Source organism: Cuculus canorus, chromosome 10 (genome assembly GCF_017976375.1).
Source record: "Cuculus canorus isolate bCucCan1 chromosome 10, bCucCan1.pri, whole genome shotgun sequence".
Lineage (NCBI taxonomy): Eukaryota > Metazoa > Chordata > Aves > Cuculiformes > Cuculidae > Cuculus > Cuculus canorus.
This window is the reverse complement of record NC_071410.1, coordinates 9960855-9982065: the sequence shown is the minus strand read 5'-3', so window position 1 is coordinate 9982065 and position 21211 is coordinate 9960855. Positions and strand designations below refer to the sequence as shown.

Here is a 21211-nt window from a genome sequence, read left to right as displayed (position 1 = left end):
GCAGTGTCACTGTCTGTGTGCTTAAATTCCCAGCATGTCATGCTGGGATGCCTAAATGGCCGGCACTAGGGATCCGCTGGTCCGTGAGTCAGCAGAGCCCAGTGGGGCAGAGGGCACACCACCCCCTTAGCTTCCCAGGAGGTGACCAGAGGCAACCACAGACGGGCTGCAAGGAAACCCTGCCCACGAGCAGAGCTGGCAGGGTGGGAAAACAAGGATACAAGCTCTCCGAAGGTGTTTTGCCAGACCCTATATTGTCGCCCATCTCCAATCGTAACACAGCCCCTGCTTCCCTGGCCCTGGCTGCAGGGCTGGGGGTGGCGGGGGTCTGGCAGCCGTTGGGAGAGCCGGGAGAGGAAGCGCTTTGAAGTGGCTGGCGATCACTGGCACAGCCGGCTCCGGAGGCAGCGTGTGGAGACTCCCTAATGCGCCAGCCCTTTCAGGGGCAGCCTTGGCACTCAGAGAGATGGCGTGTGAATAACCAGGACAGCAACAGGAAAAGCAAAGCAAAGAAACCCAACAACAGAACTGGGGGAAATGGCTGGAAGGAAAGCGCTCCCCAAATTTCCAAGCCCAGCTGCGCCGGCCCCACCAACCCCAGGGGTACAGGGAGGCAGAGGCCAGGATGCAGAGACCCCGCTGCCGCAGGATGCCCGGGACAGCAGCCCCTGCCCACCAGACACCCCCTCCCTGCACTGAGCCTTTCAGAAGAGCTTGGCTGCCTGACCGCCCACACATCCAACTTGGGATGCATAGAGCAGCCCAGGCTCTCCCTGCCTGCGAAGGAGCCATGCGGCAGGACAGGAGAAGCATCGTGTCTGACAAGGGGCTGAGCCAGCTCCTATTTGCACATCTCCACTCCCTGGCCCACAGTGTTGGGCTGGCTGGGAACACAGAATAACTTTGGGGCAAGACGGGGCTGAGCTGCCCCTTTGCCCTAAAGTGCAGCAGGATGAGCCCTGCACAGCCCTAGGGATGGAGGCATGGCAAAGCGGAGATGTGGCTGAACTGGAGGTGCTTGGCTGCCCGTGGGGCGGCTGGAGCTCAGGGAGGATGCTGTGCCAAGGGGTGGAGAGCAGATCCTCACTGGCAGGGCTGGCAGAAGCATGGGGGTGTGAGCAGCAGGGAGCAGCCTTGGCAGGACCACAGGCTGGGGCAGAACATGGCAGCGGTTACACAGCCAGGAGAGGTTTTATGCTACTAACTAAGGAGCTTTGGATGCAAAATGACCATGGATGCAATGGGGGAAGAGCTCAGCCCAGGATGGGCTGCAGTCCCCTGTCACGCAGGTACTTTCCCAATGGAAGTACAACCCCAATGGAGGATGCACCTCTAAGGGATGGGTGCCTTAAGCGCTGCCCACCATCAGAGGCTCCCCCTCACACTCAGGGGCTGGGAGGCTGTCAGTGCCAGCGGGATGAAGGCAGGAGCGTGGGCTTAGTCCAGGAGAAGCTGTTCTGAAAGGCCTGGAGCAACATCAGCATCCTCCTCTGACCTGACCCCAGATCTGTGTTCCCAGCTGGGGAGCAGAGGTATCTGGAGCATCCAAGGGACTCCTCCCAGCGGGAAAGGGGGACGGCAGGGTAGGCTGCTTGGAGGGCTCGCGGTCTGGGTGGCGGCACAGAGAGGTGCCGGAGGAACATGCTGCAGGTCAGGGGCCAGCCAGGCACCCTCTCACTCTCTCTCTTTCCTCTCTGTGCCTCTCTGCCGGTCGGCTTGCTACATACCTCCTTTCCTACATATTTTCTTGTTGGGCTTTCGGGTGCATTCCTTGGAAATCCGTTTTACTGTAAAATGAATAAAAGACTACAAAATAACAGGAGGCTCCACTGGCGGGAGTGGGCATGCAATCACAACCACGCTGCCGCCCTCCCACCGCCCCCGGGACCGCAGGAGGTGGGGAGGGAGCGTTGCCATGGGAGGAAAACTCCGGGCCAGCCGTGCTGGGCAGGAAGGAAGGCACAATGCATCCCGTGGCCAAGGGCCTCAGGGACAGAGGAGTGGAGCCAGCCAGCCTGGGAGAAGCCACCGGCCCACCAGGCTGCTCTGCCACGTGCAGCAGACCCGCTGCGGCTCCCTTCCAGCCCGCTGAAAATCCATGGGGGTTCCCATTGCGGTGAGGCTAGGGCGGGCACACAGGCAGACGCTGCCTCCTCTGCCCTCTACTTACAGTTCAGGTGAGATCCCCTACAAAGGAAAAGGTTAGACAAGGAGGCGCCCAGCGCCGCTCAGCCTCACCCCAACGGGACCTTGCCCCATCGGTCCCCGGCCCCCCGGGCTCATCGCTCTGCCACTGCCCCACCGGCGGATGGGGGAGCCACCAAGCAATGTGCCTGCCGGTGCCGCCAACCTCCCATCTATACCAGGGCCTGGAAAAGGGCTCCACGGTCCCTTCCTTGCCAGAGCATCTCCCCAGTGAGAGGCAGAGAGTGTTCCTCCCAGCCGCAGCCGCAGCCCACGCCCACAACTAGCGCATGGACCTGGGGAGGGTGGGAAGAGGGGAGGAAGGACAAACCCGAACCAACTCAAGACAGAACCTGGCACTTGGCGCCTGGGGAGCACAAACCAGCTTGTCGCTCTGTGGATCTGCGGTCAGAGAGTCGGATTCAGATTTAGCAACACAAGAGAGGAGCCTGTGACGATGCCATGGAGGTGGAAGGGAAGGGACCGGGAGGCGTGGAGGAGCAGGAGCACGCGAGACAGAGATGGCAGCTGAGGGCAAGAGGGCGAGCTGCGTGGCCAGAGAAAGCTTTCCACAAACAGACAGCATGCTGCAGGGTCCACAACCACATGCTTCAAACACAACACCCAGGTGAGACCAACCACTGCTGGGGAGGGGCGGAGTGCCCCCCCCCCCGCCGCCCTCCTGTGGGCACCCTGGCAGGGACTCACCATCCTCCGTGGGGATGTAGATGTTGAGGTACAAACAGTCCTCGTTGGGGTCCTGGATGTACGTGGCCACAATATCCAAATTGGAAGTAAACCAGATGGGCAGCATGATCTCCGGGACGGCATTGTGGATGTTCTGAGGGCAGACCGGTGAGAAGTGGGTAGCATTCCTGATGCCTGACCAGGATGGTGGTGGCTCAGGGGGCATGAATCTTTTCTCCCCGATGGGGGGGGCGGCGTAAGGCACCCCCAGGTACTGGTCCACAGGCCCCAGGATCTCGCTGGGCAGTGGCACGCGCACCCCTCGTAACTTCCCATAGTGCGTGTTGACAGTTGGTGAGTAGACCTGACCCTCCATCCGCACAACCGCCGACGCGAAGCTCAGGACCCAGAGGGCAAGACGCAGGTCCCAGCCGGCCACCAGCTCAGGCACTTGGAGAACAGGGGCTAAGAGAGGGCTTCTCCAGAGTATCAGCCACATCGTCCGGGAGGAGCAGCACCAACATCCAGGCCTGAAGCTCTTGAGGCGAGGGCTCAGGGCATCCCCATCACTCCAAGCCTCCAATTCATCCACCAGGAACAGATGGAGGAGGAGAGCTGGGAGTCAGGAGTGCACAGCCCAGCCACACCTTCCGCTGAGTGAGTCGGGAGCACGGATGCGGAGAGATGAGCCACTGCTCCTCACAACCAGCCAGCTGCCCGCTGCTGCCCACCTACCGACGGCCTGGCCCGGAGGAGACTGTTGATACTGTGGAAAGATGGAGGGAATTAACAGCAGACTTGCTCTGGGAAGAGTCAAAGAGCTGCATGCTGAAGGATTCAAGCTCCCTGACCATACCCTCCCACCCATGGGCCGTTCTACCACCGTCCAGGCAGGGAGCTCTCAAAGTACACAGCACAGGCAGCACAAGTAGAGCACGTGCAGACACATAGACTGTGTCTGTCCATGTCTGCAGAGCCTGTTTCCAATGCTCAGGAGCCAGCCCTGCCTCTGCCCCGCACAGCAGCACAGTGTCCTTGCCCCATGCCGCAGGACGATATCAGCAGCAGGGTATGGGTGCCAAGAAAAGCAGGACCTTGCCACTTCCCTGGCACCATCCCTCCCCACAAGGAACCTGTTGTGCCCCACCGATGCCGAGCACCGCCCCTGCACAAGAGCCCGTTGGCACCTCTCCCCGCCTGGCTGAGCCGGAGCTGCCTGCACTCCCACACTGTGCAGTCTGTGCTCTTTGCCTTGGCTCCACCCCAAGGATCACTCTCCTGTCCAGGTGCCACCAACCCATGTCAGACACCAGCAAATTAGACCCATGCGTCCTACCCAGACACTCATCTCGCCCACCCACATGCTCTGCAGCCAGTTTTCTCCCGCCACGTGCCGTCGGCTGAAGTGGTGAGACCCCAGGGCACAACCCAGGTGCTGGGTGGGCAGGATGGGACCAGCCAGAGTGCTTCTGGGCAGCGACCCCCTGTGCCTCCTCACCACCTCCTCCTGGCTCCGGGTGCCTCCTAGCCACCCAAACAAGCCCCACGGAGGCCGAGCTCTGCTCCCACATCCCCATGCCGGGCTGTCAGCAGGGTTGGGGAGCAGATGCGGCAACCCCCTTCCCCCCACAGGGTCCACAGGGAAAGGAAGGAGCTGCAGGCTGGCAGGCCAGGCAGCGGTTGCAGATGGAAACCTGCAGATGTGTGTCAGCAAGCAGAGCTCCTGCGCCAGGGAGCCCTTGCTGGAGGTTATGTGGATTTTCAGTGCTCTGCCCTTCACCTCCCTGCACTGCCTGCCGCATTCAGGGCTTATGTAAGAGCCCCCCCCGCCCCCCCTCCAGCCCTGCTGCTCCCGGGGGACCTGGGCAAGGGGAGCCGCAGAGGCTGCCAATGCCCACTGCTCGCCCTCACCCCGGCTGGGTGAGAGCAGCGTCAGCCGGAGGCCAGCGCTGCGCCTCAGCAGGTGGCTTTGTAGCCAGGTCACCACTGCTTGGTGGCGGATCAGAGGATGCATATCCTGTCTCAGCCATAAGTCCTTACTCTGGGAAAGATGGCAGTGGTGGTGGGACACCTCCATTTAGCCCCAGAGCACCCTTACACGCCCACCCGGTAAATCTCTCCCGAGCTCAGAGCGGAGCAGAGTTGCCTTGGAATTATTGGAGCACAAAATAAGGGCTGTTTGCAGATGGGAGGATGTGGCTCTAGTGGAGCCTAAGCTGGGCAGGGACTCCACGAATGGAGAACACCTCATCCAACGAGGAAAATCCTCAGAAAAACAAAATAATATAAAAACACAGAGGGCGTTTCAAATCCGCACTGCACATGTGCAGGCAAATCACGGCTGGTCATTAAGGAAATGGGCCCATGCTGTGCCTGCCCTCCTGATATCCCCAGGGAACACAGCAGGCTCAGAAATCAGGGTATGACAGGCATAATAAGAAATACTCAGCCCAGAAAATCACGTTACTGCATCCAGCCCGCCTGAGCAGTGAGGTCTCACAGGGCTGGGTGTGCAAGCGCCTTTCCAGAGCCCATAGAAGGACCGCAGGTAATGCCAGACAGAGAGTCATACAAATGATGGGGAGAAGTAATCACACCTACTGCCTCATCCACAGCACAGGGACAACCTGAGGGCTGAGCTATCATGACCTGGGCTGATGTCACTCCACATCTGACCACCATCACCTCTGCACATCATTCTCTTCCACCTCCTCCTGCCCCACCAGGCAGTGACATAAAGGCACTGGGCAGGAGTGTGACGCTGCTGTACCATCCCTCCAAACAGCTGCCAAAGCCTAAGAACAAAAGGTGCACCAAGGGACAGAAATACATCTGAGGCACTCAGAGGCCCCAGGCCCTGCTCAGCTGCATCACCGCTGGTGTCTCAGCAGCCCCACTCTGCCTCCAGCTCCAGAAGAAAACCATCACTCATCTAATACTTCCCACAGAAATGCCTCTCCTTCAGCAGAGAACTGACATTTGCACTGACATCCCAGGGGTGCAATGACACAGCCTAGGACCCCACAAAGTGGATTCCCAAGTGGAATCTCAGAGGTGCTTCAGACCTATCCCTCTGCCAGACACTGCTGGAAGGCAAACTGCCCAGTGCAAATCTTCTGCTCAGGTTCCTTCAGGTACCACAGGTTAGGATAAAGCCAAATTATTAATGACTGTCATATCTAATTTGTATGACTGGAAGCTACAGGCAGCTTCCAGTCTTTACGATAGTGCCCACAACTCCCTGCAGAGCAATTTCAACCAACCAGTCATCTTTTTCACTCTGCAGTAACACCACAGCCCTGCCAGCAGAGGCTTACCAGCTGATTTCCTGACTTGAGAGCTCCCTCGGGGCTGTGGCCGCATGATGCTGTGGGCATTGCCGCTCCACCAATGCCTCCAGCCAAGCGCTTTCATGGCACCAGGCAGTGCCGCTCTGCTGCCCACAGCTGCCCAGCTGGCCTGCGCATACCGGTATAAGTGCAAAATTAGCACTGAATTTACCACCCACTCTGCATCCTTGGAGCAGCCACACACCCAGCATAACCACCCTGTCCTGGCAAAATAAGAAATCACTTTTTACAAAACACAGCCAAAAATCTGCTTCTTGCTACATCTCCTCAGAATTACGTTATGAAGATATTCCTTTGGGTGTTTGCTTAATCCTCATCCATGGCTCTTTTAATAGCTTCTAAAACCCATGGAAATCTGTAGACAAAAAACATAGGCTAAGATAAAATTTAAGTGCCAAGTACACATCCTTAACTCAAATAAAATGATGCCACAGGACTTGCAACTGCCTCCAATTACGGGTTTTATGAAACATCAGGCACAGAGGTGACTTGCACTAGCGATAGCCAAATACGTCCAGATATTGAGATGCACAGTCAAGACCCAGCAGCCTTGATGTTACCCTGGAGGGCTACGATGCCTTAACACTCAAATCCAGATCATGATATTCTAACATTTGTAATTCCACATTTGGTTCTATCTTTTTTTAAAGACATTTTCACTCCATCTGCCCATGTCCCTGCAGCACAGAATAAAGGCACCCAAACAATCTTGACAACATGCTCCTAAGCCTTCCTATGTTTGGACTGGTTTTCAATTACAAACCCAAAAAAACGATGCAAACCCTAAATCTGGAATTCCATGGGTTTCAAATGCCTCATTTGGGATGATTACAATACCCTCGTAACCCATCTTATACCTCATATTGCTGTTCTGTGCTCTGTGCTTTCTGCCGTAACTTCATGTTAACATAACATTTAGGATGGGAATTTAGCCTTAATTTAATATTGACAGACTGCCATGAAAACTCGAGCCCAGCTCCCTTCACCGGGGGCTGTTGCATGCGCCTTGCATCACTGACTGCACTCTCAACAGCTCTTAAGCCTTCCCTTGGTCTTTCAAAGCATGCAAAATAACCAGGAGATCTGAGAAAGGACATTTTGTTCAGGGAAGCGATTCCCCTCGTATCCCCAGAGAGGCGGGAGCAAAACTCCCCAGTTTTGCCACCTACAGCGCTCCCGTTCTTCCCTCCAGCAGTGAAGCCAAACACATCCCCTGGTGAAGATGGCTGCTGCTTCCCTGCAGCCCTGCACCAGGAGGAGCCAAGCCTGCCAACTGGAAAGGAAACCGGGATGGGCTGGGCAGATACGGCCAAACTGGGGATGTTCAGACAAGCGTGCAGTGAGGAGCTGAGAGGATAAAGACACTGCAGGCATCCCAGGTTGCTCTGCCAGGCCACTGGTGGGGCAAGCGGAGGAAGTGAGGCTGCTAGCTGTTAGGGATGTTATTCATGTGCTTTGGAAAACACACGCTCTATCGGTATTTCCATGGCTGTACTGTCTGCCAGACGGCTCCCTCCTCAACAAGGAGACGCTCTCCATGGAAACCTGGGCAGGCGGGATCCTCTGGAAGCATCCCTCACAGATGCACAGTCAAGCATCTCAACACCAGCCAGACAAGCCAGAACCACACCTTCCCTGGCAGGTGGCTGAGGAGATGTGAGCAGGCAGCCTGTCCTTGTTATCAGACCTTGCTATCGGATAACGCTCCAGCCCCTGAGACCTCAACCAATCCTAAGCTCATCACATTGATGCTGTGGCTTTATGCCCCATGTGGTCCAGAGCCAGGACAGGCCAGGACCTCAAACTGCCTGGCTGGCACGGATGGATGATATCCCAACAGAAAGTGGATGGGATGTCCCATTGCACCCTCCAGCCACTCTGCTCACGATCTGACCCCGTTGTATTATGGCGAGAGGTGGGTGGTGGCCAGCCCACACACCCCAGAACAGACATGCACCCAAGCAAGCAATATGAGAAACATCTGCCTCCTCTTCCTCAGGGTGAGTGAGTTCCAAACCTTTCCATCAGCTCGTGCTCCAGGAGCTCGGGCTGATGCTCAGTTCTCAGGCAGCAGCACTTGCCAGATGCTCTCCTCTGCTGGGCAGTGTGCCCAGCTCTCAGCAGCCCCTGGTCCCATCCTACCTGGCCTGCAACACTGCAGAAACCCATAGCACACCCTGAGGAGCACAGAGCCTGAAGCATGACTGGATCGACGTGCTTGTGTCCATTTGCCTCAGCAGCTCCTGAAGAGCAACTGTTTGCCTTTAGGTCTCAGATTGCACCCTCTGATGCTTGTGGCCCAGGTCAGTACTTGAGGATAATATTACAGAGCAAAGTTGGTGGTTACATGCTATGGATTGCGCCCTGTGGGTCTTTCTGACCCACCCTAGGTCACCCAGCCATGACGCAGATAGGTATTTCCCATTTCAACAGCACTGCAGAAGCAATTCTGAGGACTTCAGGTACATCACAGAGCTGGTGCATAGTAACATATGGTTACCAGTGCCTCACAATTACACTGAAAGGGGGCAAGTAGGGTTTCAGAAAGGTCTACCCTGCTGCTGCTACTGCTTTGCTTTTCCATTAATGACCTAAACGATAGAACAGAGTGCGTTTTAAAATCTGTACATGATACCAAGTGCTTTGGAGACCAGGATAGGAATTTGACATGCTTTTGACACATTGGGGAAAGGGCTGAGAGGTGATGAGAAGGGCTGTAAGTCACTCGGAGGTAAAAAACTGCACAAACAGATCACGGAAGAAAAGTCAGCAGCATTTCTGCCAAAAGAGTCATAAAGTCTACAGGGGAATGAGCTGCAAACTGAAGGTGAGCCAGCTTGTCATTGCCACAAAGAAAGGCAAATACAGTATGTGTAAAAGGCCAGCTTATAAAACCACATGGAGTATTTACTCTGCTCTCCTTTCAGCTCAAAAAAGGCACATCGAGTAATTATACTGTTCTCCTCCAGAGAACCAGTTCATTCCCCAAAAGATTTGGACCAACTAAGAGAGGACACAGGAAACCAGCAGATCACCAAAAACCTTGGACAACAGCCTGGAAGAGTGGGGTTAGTCTAGACAAGTCAGAGGACGCAGTTTTAGAACATGTAAAGGCCACTGCAAAATGGTCAGAATAGTCTGACGTTGAACTTCACACTACGTAGGAGACACACTCATATTAAGAAAAGAAAGTCAAAGGTACATCCGGAAAAGCTGAAGTGCCCCATACACATTTGCAAAGAGTGCTGCGTGGCAGATGGATGGACTAAGTGACCCCCCAAGCATCCCCTCCAGCCAAATCTCCTACACACTTCACGTCACATTGGCAGACTCAGTCCCTGCCCTCATTCATTCAGCATTTGTCACAATCTGGAGAAACCACAGCCACCTTGGCTACAAAGCATTTAGGATGCTCTGACAGAGAATACTTAGGAGGCTTCCCAGCACCATGGAGCCTGTGAAGTCTGTTCTCCTCTCTACAGAGGTCTCCCAGAGTCCAGTGTCCCCCATTTCACTCTCCTCACAGGGGCATGTCTGCAGTGTCTCCAGGCACCACAGTCACTCTGATGGGACAGAAAGAAAAACAGTCACAAAGCCTCACACTCACTTGTTTCAAGTGCAAGCTACATCCCTGTGACTTGCCTTTCCTACCTTCTACCCACAGAACTGCCAATATTTAAAGCAAACTGAATGTCAGAAGCCTACGAGACACTCCACTGCACATCCTTTGCCCTGGGGAGAGGATAAGACACCACATGAGAAGCGGCAGTTAAGTTTCTCAATGCTGCAAGAACATATGTGGGACAGAAGCTCTTCGACAGCTCCCAAACACGTGCCAAGATCCTTGAGAACTCCTACTCAGAACAGAGGAATGTTACCCAAAATCCCTAGAAACAGACAATTCCAAGTGCCACTTCTGCTGTGGTGCCAATGGCCCCCTGCTGCAATATGGCCTGTCCCCATTTTCTCCATGGCCTTTAACGACTCTTTCATGAAGAAGCCAAGCCTGCCTTGGAAAGAACACAAGGGGCAAAGCAGTCCATTCCCTTGTCCACACTTCAGCATTCCCAGACATTTTTCGAGCTGAATGCCAGCACAGTTTGAAACTCCGCTCCAGAAGGCACAGTACCCAGCAGGTGAGATAGCCTGGCTCATTTCCAACTCCTGTTTAGCATCAAAGACTCCAAAAATGGAGGAGACTTCTCAGTGTCACTGAGCCGAGACTGACGATGCTGCTGAAGGACAGTCAGTGAGCACTGCAGCAGGGATGGTGTTGGGGTCAGCACCCAACACTGACGATGCAAGCAGAGGGTGGCCTCCACAGGGGACTCAAGGACAACTGTGTTTGAGAGTCTGGGCTCTTTTGGAGCGGGGTACCTGCTCACCTGAAGCTGGTCTAGATTTCAACTGACCTTCCACTTATTGCTTCCCATGAGTCTGGTGGAAAGCAGAGGCAGGGCCATGTAGCACAGTTCTGCCGGGACACATCCCTGGCTACGAAGAAGGCAGTGGCAGCAGCCTCTTGGTGGGCTGCTGGGTTTCCACGTGGCTCGATGATAGCTGCTGGAACTAGGCCATTTAGTGCCACGTTCTGGATAGAAATAATCTGGATTATCTCACATTACAGCTTCCCTGACCCTAGAATGAAGAAATGGCAGCAGCTCTTCTCTCACTCACCTTGCTGCTTGCACAGTTTCAATTTACAAATGCTTCCCTGCAGGGGAAGAGGTTAATGAGAACCACTGTCTAAACAGCAAACACAGTGCCCTGGCCTTGGCACAGATATACATGCACTTGCTCTCCAGCCAGAACTGGCAGCAAAGGAAGAGAGCCTGACCCAGCCTGAAAGATCAGAGCCCCTGGAGGAGACTCCAGAAGCCCCTGCAACAAGGTGGCTGCACACGCTGCAACAGCTGCATGTGGCATCATAGAATAATAGAATCATAGAATTGCTAGGTTGGAAAAGACCTTTGAGATTATCAAGCCCAACAATACCTGTCCACTATTAAATCATATCTCTAAGCACTTCATCCACCTATCTTTTAAACCCCTCCAGGGATGGTGACTCAACCTCTTCCCTGGGCAGCCTTTGCCAGTGCTTGACAACCCTTTCGGTGAAGAAATAGTTCTTAATGTCCAGCCTGACCCTGGGGGCTGCAGCTTGAGGCCATTTCCTCCGGCCCTACGGGGACTCGCCCCGCCCCAGCCCGGCCGGGCGGGCGGTGCCCCTCAGCGCGGTGTCTGGGCGGCGGGAGCTGTCCGTTCAGCACCGCCCGCCGGCAGCCCGGGACGCTCCCCCCGCCCCGTCAGCCCCATTGGGACCCGCAGGGAGAGCGCTCGGGGCGTTCGTCTGCGGCTCGAGGGCAAAGGGGTTTGACACACTGCAAGGATAGTTGCAACCCGCATCACCTAGGCTGGGTCATAGAATCATAGAATCGCTAGGTTGGGAAAGACTTTTGAGATCATCGAGTCCAACCATACCTGACCACTACTATATCATATCCCTGAGCACTTTATCTACCCACTTCTAAACACCTCCAGGGACGGTGACTCAATCTCCTCCTTGGGCAGCTTCTGCCAGTGCTTGATAACACTTTCGGTGAAGAAATTTTTCCTAATGGCCAGTCTGAACGTCCCCTGGCACAGCTTGAAGCCATTTCCTGTTGTCCCATGACCTGTCACTTGGGAGAAGAGACCAACACCCACCTTGCTACAACCTCCTTTCAGTAGTTGTAGACAATGATAAGTTCTCCCCTCCTTTTTTCTAGGCTAAACAACTCCAGTTCCCTCAGCCGCTCTTCACAAGACTTGCTCTCCAGCCCTTCCACCAGCTTCGTTGCTTTTCTCTGGATACAATGAGGCACAACCTCATTGCCCTCTACAGCTTCCTGAGGACATGAAGTGGAGAGGGAGGTGCTGATTTCTTCTCCCTGGTAGCCAATGATAGGATGCGTGTGAACAGTTCAAAGCTGCAGCAGGGGAGGTTTAAACTGGGCATTAGGAAACATTTATTTACCTAGAGGGTGGTCAAACACTAGAACAGTCTTCCTAGAGAGGTTGTCAATGCCCCAAGCCTGTCAGCATTTGAGAGGCATTTGGATAATGCCCTTAATAATTCGCTTTAACTTTCGGTCAGCCCTGAGTTGGTTGTACAGTTGGACTAGATGATCACTGCGGGTTCCTTCCAACTGAAACATTCTCTTCCAGAGGAAACAGCACTTCATAAATAAATGGCAGAATTACTCCACCACTTACTTTGTGCGTGCAGGTGACTGACAATGAAAAAGTGCACCCGCAGAACCCTGGAATTTCCAGACATCTATTCAGAGCGAACTGACAGACAATCTGCTTTCAGTAAGCCCTTGGCACCAGCGCAGAGTTCGTGCCAAGACAACTCGCTTGCTCTCCAACACATCACAAACAAGCACCAGGCACCTACTTTAAGGCAATAGAATCTCGCTCAAATCTGAGATCAACACTGTGCAGCTAGGAACTGGAATGCAAATCTCACCCAGCAAAGAGAAAGCTGTGTGCACAAGCAGCGTTCCCCTCACTTCCTTCTCCAGCTTCAGCGAGCTGAGCATTGACATTATCCCAGCTGCTCATCACCATCCCCCTCACATCTGCCAGAGTGATGGCTCCTCCGTCCTCTCCCAAACAACTGCCTCGGAAACTACCATGTCTAGCGGGTCCCTGGTTTTTAAGTTAACATGGATCACTATGACTGGACTATGTTAGGGAGTAATTACACAAGCACAAGGCTCTTTTCAGAGCAATAAACTTCTGCACAGCAATAAGCTTCTTTCTAAGTCCAAACACATTCATATTTCTTACAGTAGTAAAGGTAGGTTTGAAATTGAACAAAGAAAAAGGACGTCAGTGACCCGAAGAGGCTGTCTCAATGAAACGACACCCCCATTTCTGAAATGAGGGTGTCATTACCCAGACTAAGCAGCAGGTATGAAACCCAGTTGCTGATGGAATATCCTTTCCCCAAGACTCTCTCACACCCCAGTCTCCCAAGCTCCTTTCTGTGCACCCAGCCATGCAAAGGACACGGACCCGCTCCAACCAGCTGGGGGATGGGTGATTTGAATAAAGCCATGTCCTACCTGTACCACCACCTGTACTAATAATGGGTAAAGCCACCTCACGCATGCTCCAAGGAAAGCTGAGAAAGCATCGGTGCCTGCAGGCAGCCTGAATGCGTGCACAGCCAATGCTTTCCATGGACCAGCGTGGCCTGGAGGAGGCTCTATAAATGTAAGGAGGTGGGCTGAGCAGAGAGGAACTGACTGCAGCTTAAAATACAAAGACTTCCTGCAAACTAGAGAGGGTGGGCAACAAAGCCCAAGAGTGGTTTGAATGAGAATAGTTGCACCCAAAATAAATTGCCAATGTTTTATTTTTACTGACTCAAAGCAGGAAGCCAAAACCACTTAATCATAGGTTGTAATCCAGACTGTGGCGGTAAGAGCCTTTGGTTTCAGCAACAGAGTTCATAAAGGATTGTTTCCTTTATCGACACCTGCCCCAATCACCTATTTCTGCCTGACATCACTGCCCACCGCTCTTTGTCAGTTGAGCAAAGTTTTGCAGGGCAGAATTGTAAACCAGGAGGCGATTGGGCTAAAGGTAATGAAACCCAGGGCAAAGAACAAAGATGAGGAAAATGGTGAGAAGCAGGAACTAACTTTTCGACAGAAGCTGAAACACTACATAATTAGTCAGTTTTCCTGTGCAGAGATAAGGGGACAAGTTATCTGACAGTGTACAAACGCCACCTTCCTGCACCACCCACTACCACCCTGTCTTGTACCACGGGACACCAACCCAGCCACTAAGTTCACGGCTCTATTGAGACAGCAAATCCCCATGTAAGGGAAAGGCAAGTGCCCCAGCACGTCCTGCCTGACACCAGGTGCTGAGTTGTGTTTTCATGCTAGTGGCCGTGACATGATTTTCCGATCATACTGCAGGAGTCAAGTCGGGGTCAGGGGAGCAGCGCTTTCTCTGGCCAGCAAGGATCACCCAGACAGATTGATCATACTGACATCACCATGCTGGTGCCCCTTCCAGGCCTGACAGCATCAGCAGTGACCCACCACTCCACGACACTGCAGCTTGCCTGGGGACACAGCCAGCGCCGGCAGCAGCCACCACCAGGACCAGGGCACTGCTCAGTTCCAGCTCAGCTGTGGCTGGCACGGGGGGACCGTGCTCGCCTTCTCACTGCACTAGGTTCTTCCTCTGCTCCCTGCAAAGTACTCAGAAGTGGGAAACCCAGAAAGCTCTGGACTGGGGCAGGAAAGGGAAGCTGTGACCACTGGTACCAATGCACACAGAGGACAGAGCATGAGCCAGTGCAAACTGCATTTGCTGGTGCTGTAATACCTGATCCCTCCGTTCTCGCCAGCAACTGGGACTCACTGAAAACGTCAGGAAGAGAAGATTTGAGCGTCAAGATGGGAAAACACTATTGCTACTAGAAGCACCAGGGACTCCTCCATCCATAACAGCCATCCTCCCAGCCACCCAGCTGCAAGCTGCCGGTGGCAGAGAGCACCAGGTCCCTCACAGCTCCAGCTGCGCTGTACCCTTCACCTCCACAGGGCAGGGGAGCCCAGCACCTCTCAGCAGGACTCCTGCCAGCAGCCAGGGCTGCACACCTAGAGCCAACATGACACAGCGTCAAGCAGCCACATCCTGCAGCAGCCACTGCTCCTCCAAGCTGACGTCAGCCTCCGCAAGAGCTGGCAGGCAGGACATGCTGTGCATGCTGGCCGCGCTGCTCCCAGACACCGCCTGGCTCCAGCAGACGCCGTGGCCTGTGTTCCTCACCAGCTACGGCTTATCTACAAATTGAATTTCACACTTGCACGCTCCAGAATAAGGCACAGGTGCTGGAGAAGCCACCCTCCCCCTCCACATCTGCCTTCCCCCTCGCCCCACCCTGCTGTGGAGCTGGCACTGAGGATAATGGCTGGCGGCTGTGGAGGAGCTCCTGGGCAAAGCTGCCAACCCCACACAGCCAGCATCGGCTCCCGGTGGCACAGCCACGGTGCCGGCAGTGCCGTCCGGGCAGCACCGGGACCAGGGGAGCCCTGGCACAACAGCCACCCACACATGCTGCTGGCACAGGAGGGCATCCAAAATCTGTGTCTGCAGATGAATAAGATAAAAGTCCATCCCAGAGTTACTGGTTTCCCCAGAAACCCTAAAGGCTTTCTGAGGGACTCTAGAAATGCACTGATTTGCTCCAGTGAGCAACCTAAAGGGTTCATATAGGAGTCATAGACAGTGATCGCCATCGTCACAGGTCGCATGTCACAGGTCACACGTATAGCTGGCAGCCCAGATAGATGCAGTGTCAGTCACCTTGGAAGGACCTCAAGCAGTTAGATGTTCCAGTCTTAAACCCACAAGAGCTTCTACTCAACTAAGATAAGCAGCTTCCTCAAGCAGGGAAGATTGCCCTCAGCAAGAGCCACCAGCCACACGCATTCTCAAACCAAAACCAAAGCTGGTGTGACCAAGCAGAAGACCATGGAGCACCCCTCCTGGGCTGGAGGGTCAGCCTACAGCCAGGGCAGCTCTGCAAAGACTGACTCTTGCTCACGCAACCAGGGCTTGCTAAGGACTGGACACTAGGCAAGCCAGCAGCTAGGAAGAAAGCCTGTTCAAATTTAATCCGAAATGTATTTTCTATTTTCCCTTGTAGCTTTCTCCTCCCATATTTTCTATCTTTAAGCACAAAAAAGCAGAAAGCCTAAAACCTCTGGCAAAAAGCCTTTAATGTGTTTTACTGTAAAGGCTGCCTAGTGTTAAGAAATAAGCTGTACCGAAGCAAATCAGGCAGCTTGGGGATGCCCTGTCTCTCCAGAGGGAGCAGACCAGGATGAAGCAGGACATACAGGCAAGCTGCAAGGACCAGCAATGCCAGGGAAAGGCAATCCCCAGTGACAAGAAGGCTCCCGTGCTCTCTGCTGCTTCTCAGAGGTCCCTGAGCACAGCTCTGCCTTGGCAGATGCCCTCTTTGAAGCATAGCTCCCGGCAGACATGGGAGGAGGTTTTTGTTACTAAAAGCAGGTAACAACTTGGCTCCTCTTAACATCGTGAGCATCAAAGCACAGCAGCTCCCTGCCCAAGTCTGCAACCTCAAATCCTCATCAAGACAGCCCAGCAGCAATAGAGACCAAAATGGCAGCGGAACAGAAACAGAGATCATTTCTGTCTTGAGGCACAGGATCTGTCCCCTTATGGCTGCAAGCCAGGGGCAGAAAGCAGTTGCTGGGTTGCAAGGATTCCATTGTGCTAGCTGGATACTTCCCTCAGCCCTCGTGGATGAAGTCCCCCTGAAAGTCATGAGGATGAGAAACAGCATCCTCTTCATGAGCTTCAGCCTGCTTGGCCTCACCCTGCTGGATCCCCAGGTCACCCCTGCACCCTCCCCTCCAGTTCTCCTACAAGAAGCAAACCTCTCCCAAGCCAAGCATCTCGTCTCCCTGCTGTCCTTGCATCTCTCTGGACTACTCAAGGAGCTGGGAGAAGCCTCCTGGCACCCCACGTATGCTGAGCTAAGGCTGAACTGGACCATCGCTGGTCACAGAACATGAGTCTTTTGTCATTTGGGCATAAAACTAGGAACAAAAGTGAGAATGATGTTTCTTGACGTGTGTGAGAAAGGGCAGAGCCAGGGGACTGGATGAGGGGCAAACAAATGTCAGATCCTCAGCAATCCCACAGTGCCCACCATCTGCAGTAAGTACCAGGGAACAGGGAAACACCGGGATGAGACTGCAGCTCTGCTGCCAGCACGTAGGGTGGGTACCCTGTGTCCAGTGTACCAGAAGAAGTAGAACTGCCATGTAACACGGGAGGGAAGGTTTATGGTCATCCATTTTCAAACCAACAGAATTAACAACCATTCAGTGGACAAAAGCCCATCAGAAGTCTCCAGCAAAGGGTTCTGTGATGCTGAGGCAGAGAATTAGTGCTTAGTACAGGTCCCACCTCTCCCACCAACTGCACCTCCATAATGTGGGGAGAGCACCCCACATTCTCAGCGAGGAAGCAGGACTCAGCAGGCATCTGTATTCTTGTGCCAAGCAAAGCAGCACAGAGCTGGATGGGGACAAACCCACCCTTTACCAAAGTCCAGTGCTCCCTCCTGGGTCCACCCTCTCTGGTAGGCACAACATTATGAGAACAACAGCTCAGACCAAGGGTCCACCATGCCCTATGTACTTTCCTGCCAGTGGTCAGGAGCACAAGCAATTTGCAGCTCAGCAGCTGCCCAAGGCAGAGATGGATCTTGGTGCATTTGTTGGTTCGGGGGGAATCTCTTGTCCTTCTTCAATTCATCCCATTTCTCCTGGAACCAATGTAAGGTACTGCTGTTCACGACACCTTGTTCTGAGGACTTCTGCGGTTTGATAGCATGTCTGCCAGAGGAAACGCCCCTCCTCCTGTTTGGCACCTCCTGCTAGCTTCATTTGGTGTGACCTTGTACTTGCATGGAAACAAACAGTGAACAGTTAACCTCTATCCCTTCTCTCCTGGCCTCCTATAGACACATCTTATCCATCTTGTGGTGTTCCTTTTCCAGTCTGAAGAACCCTGCCAATTTAGCCTTTTTTTTTTGCAGAGGCCATCAGAGCTCTGACCATTCCTGCTGCAACTTCCAGGCATTTGACTCCACAATGGTCTTAACACCCACACTCCTCTCCTGAGCAGCTCAGGGCAGCTCTGGAGACAGAGACACAGAGCAACCCCTGACCCGGTCTCCTACATCACTGTCACATGCGTCCTCAAGTTGCTCAGCGGTGCCCGGAGTCATGTATGGGTAGAGGAAAGACATGAAGGCAGCCAGAGTCACAGGCTCACCTCTACTCGCCTTTAGCACTGGGTGCTGGCACCACGAGATGGAGACAGCCACCTCCATGATGAGTGGCATGCACACACTTCAAGCCATGCTTTAGACTTGGGCTTCTTCTCCCACTCCTTTAGAGTAGCAACTAATGAATTCTTGATGAAGGTAAACTCCCTGCAGTCACTGATTCTCATGCCAAAGGGAATTCTGAGCATTCCTCTCCCCAAGCTTATCTCAAAAGCCTTCCTCACCAGCCTCTGTCAACCATCCTCACCCTCAGAGAGCTCCAGCAATCCAAGCCCAGGCCCAAACAAGGCTCGAACACAGTACAAGCCCTGTACCATGCTCTCTCTGCAACCTTTCCCAAACTTTGCCACCTGCTCTGCTGGCACTGCCAGAGCATCTGGCCACCAGGCAAAGCTTCAGCGCTGCTTGCCAGGCACCTCACAGGATACACTCACACTGAGATGCAGTTTGAAAATAACAGATGTTACTCCACTGTTCTGCATTTTGCAGTGTCAGGAACAAGGCTTCTTTACCAACAATCCCTTGAGCTCTTTGCCAAGGTGATCAGAGCCCAAACAGCGGTCCCCAGCACAAAGTCTTGTCCACAGACACCCCCCCCCCGTGCCACACGCCTGCCCTGCGGCTGGACAGACAATATAGCAAAAGGAGGATATTGCGATGGAAGAGTTTCCCCACACAACTGCAAGACTAAGTAGGAGCACAGGTTTCATCCTGGACTGCAATATCACACTGCTGCTGAGCCCAGACAAGCCTCCAAACAGCCAGCACGTATCATCCTAACCAAGAAAAACTTCCAGGAGCCACACACACCAGACAGGACCCAGCAGCTGCAGCCAACAGCCTCTGCGTCCTTCCACCGCTCCCACTGTTTGCCCTCAGTCAGACTTGCTCCAGGATCTGAATGATGGTGGGTTCAAGCTGACAGCTCTGGCAATTGCAGGACCTTTTATTCATTCCCCTCACACCCGTTGCAGAATCCTGCTGAGGCCAGCAGCACATGGCATTGGTCACAGTCTGCTCCCTGCCCCCAGCTCTGAGGAGCATCACATTAGCAAGACCACCAGATCATTCAGTTCAACATGCGACACCACTCAGCTCTGCCACAGTCCTCAAACCCAGTTTTCCTCGAGCACCCCGGTCCCAGGATCCACCCTGCCTCCTTCTGCTGATGTGCTCCTACCAGCCCTCAGCAACCACCTCTCCTCTGGGCCAACCCAAGACCTGTGGCTGTGGGTACGGGGACAAATGCCAGACACCGAACAAGAAGCATCTTTCAAAATGCTTTGTCAGTAGTAGCCAATAATCACAGACCATCGGGGAAGGAATCTCGGTCTGGAATCCCATGGGGAGCAAATAACCATCTCATCTCAGTGGCATTGAAAATATTAAGGACAGAGCCAAGCTGCACCTACCCCATCCCTCTGCACTTTGTGTACGGCCCCAGGACAGCAGATATTCAGCCCCTCTGTGTCCTGCTGTGAGATTTCACAGGTTTCTCCATGGCTCCTCCACAGCTCGTGCCCAGACACATGCTCCATGTCCCTATTTCCACAGCTTTCCACCATCCTTCCACTCTCCTCCTCCTACCAGATTTCCAGCTGCCACCGTCACAGCACGGACATCCCACACTGGTTTGTCCAAGGCCACAGCTGCTGCTGGATGGCCAAAAGGGCTCCCCTTCTTCTCTGTCTGCTATAAAGAGCTCCTAGCAGGAAGGATAGAGGAGGACAGGAGCAAACTGCTTGGGAGGCAGCAGAACTGCTGTGGTAGGAGAGGTTTAGGAGTCAGCTGAGCTGCTGCTGCTTAGGAATGATTTAGATGGAGCTTACAGACTGAAGAACCTCGAGGTCTCTTCCATGCTTGTTGTCCTAAAACTCCTCCTCCCTTGACACAAAGACAAGGCCAATGTGAGGCTGCCAGAGGATTTTGGCAGTCACTGTCTCCTTGCTCTCACTCACAGACTCAATGCGATCCTGGTCAAAAGGCATCTGGCCCAGGTCTGCCTGTGTTGGACATGAGCACCCAGAGCAAACCCCACAGGAGATTCACAGCCACTACAGCTGGAGCCTCAGCACAGCGCTCTGCCAATTCTCACGCTGCTCTCTGAAGCCTTGGCAATGCCACCCTGCACAGCAGCCCCATTCGCGACTGCCAGGCTCTGTCCATCCTCACCGCTCTCCTCTAGAGCACTTTCACTCCAAGTTCTTTAGAAGAGCCCCTACACAGGGTCTATGAAGGAGGCAGACCCAGATGCAACGTCCAGGGCAACACCCTTGCCACCGACTCAACCTTCTTCTCCAACAATGCTGCCCTAGATGCCCGTTGTGTGTTGAATATGGGCAGCTGGAGGCTGTGCAAGGCAGTAGCACCCAGACTCTGCCAAGATGGGTGCTGCAACTCCATTTCCTCAGCACATCGCTGCACAAGGCTCACACGCCCAGGGCCAAGGGCTGCCCTGCGTCTCAGTGGCTTTCACTCATGCCCTGGTGCTCCGGAGGTTGAGAGCTGCATGTTTGCAGGTGTCCAACCAAACTCCACATCCTGACTGCACATGTAACCATGGCAACTGCACATGCAAGTGGCAAAGCCTCGAGCTGGGCTAACTGCAAATGCAAATGAAGCAAACACATGCACAACGCTAAAAGTGTGACCTCTAAATGTCAGCCTTTAACCATTTTGCAGACTCCAGCTCTGGCAATGACCACCTGCAGCATATGGAGCAGGAGGAGGTCCGCTCAGGGACAGGGAGCTCAGGGTGCCCAGCCCTGCGCCGTAGGTTGCTTGAGCATTACCAGAGCATGGGTGCTATGGTGCAGAGCAGGGAGAAGAGATGGCACATGCATTTCCCAGACCAAAGAGTGACCCCTGCCTTGGCAACCCACAGCTCCCTCTCTGGGGACACATCCACTTCCTACCCAGCTGGCGGATGCTCCTGATTTCCCCAGAGCACCCCAGGTTCAAGAGGAAGGAAGATCCTACCAGACTGACATGAAGGATAGCCAGCAGAGGTGCTTGCAGGGAGCTGGCTCTGTCAGCTCTCCCACTGCACCCGCACACACCCAGCCGTGGGGGCACCTCCGGTCCCTCTGCC

General features: G+C 54.0%; 1 protein-coding gene across 4 annotated transcripts in view; it reads right to left on the bottom strand.

Moving 5' to 3' along the window:
* NLGN3 (neuroligin 3) overlaps positions 1–21211 on the bottom strand; it is a 41828-nt gene that overhangs the window by 19120 nt on the left and 1497 nt on the right. For 2 of the 4 annotated variants that reach the window (XM_054076052.1, XM_054076054.1), the window contains exons 2-3: positions 2893–3637; positions 1728–1787 (exon numbers count right to left, since the gene is read on the bottom strand). In XM_054076052.1, the coding sequence (XP_053932027.1) occupies positions 1728–1787; positions 2893–3370 (538 nt within the window). In that variant the 5' untranslated portion in view covers positions 3371–3637. The remainder of the gene's footprint in view (positions 1–1727; positions 1788–2892; positions 3638–21211) is intronic. The other 2 variants (XM_054076053.1, XM_054076055.1) reach the window with 1 other exon arrangement.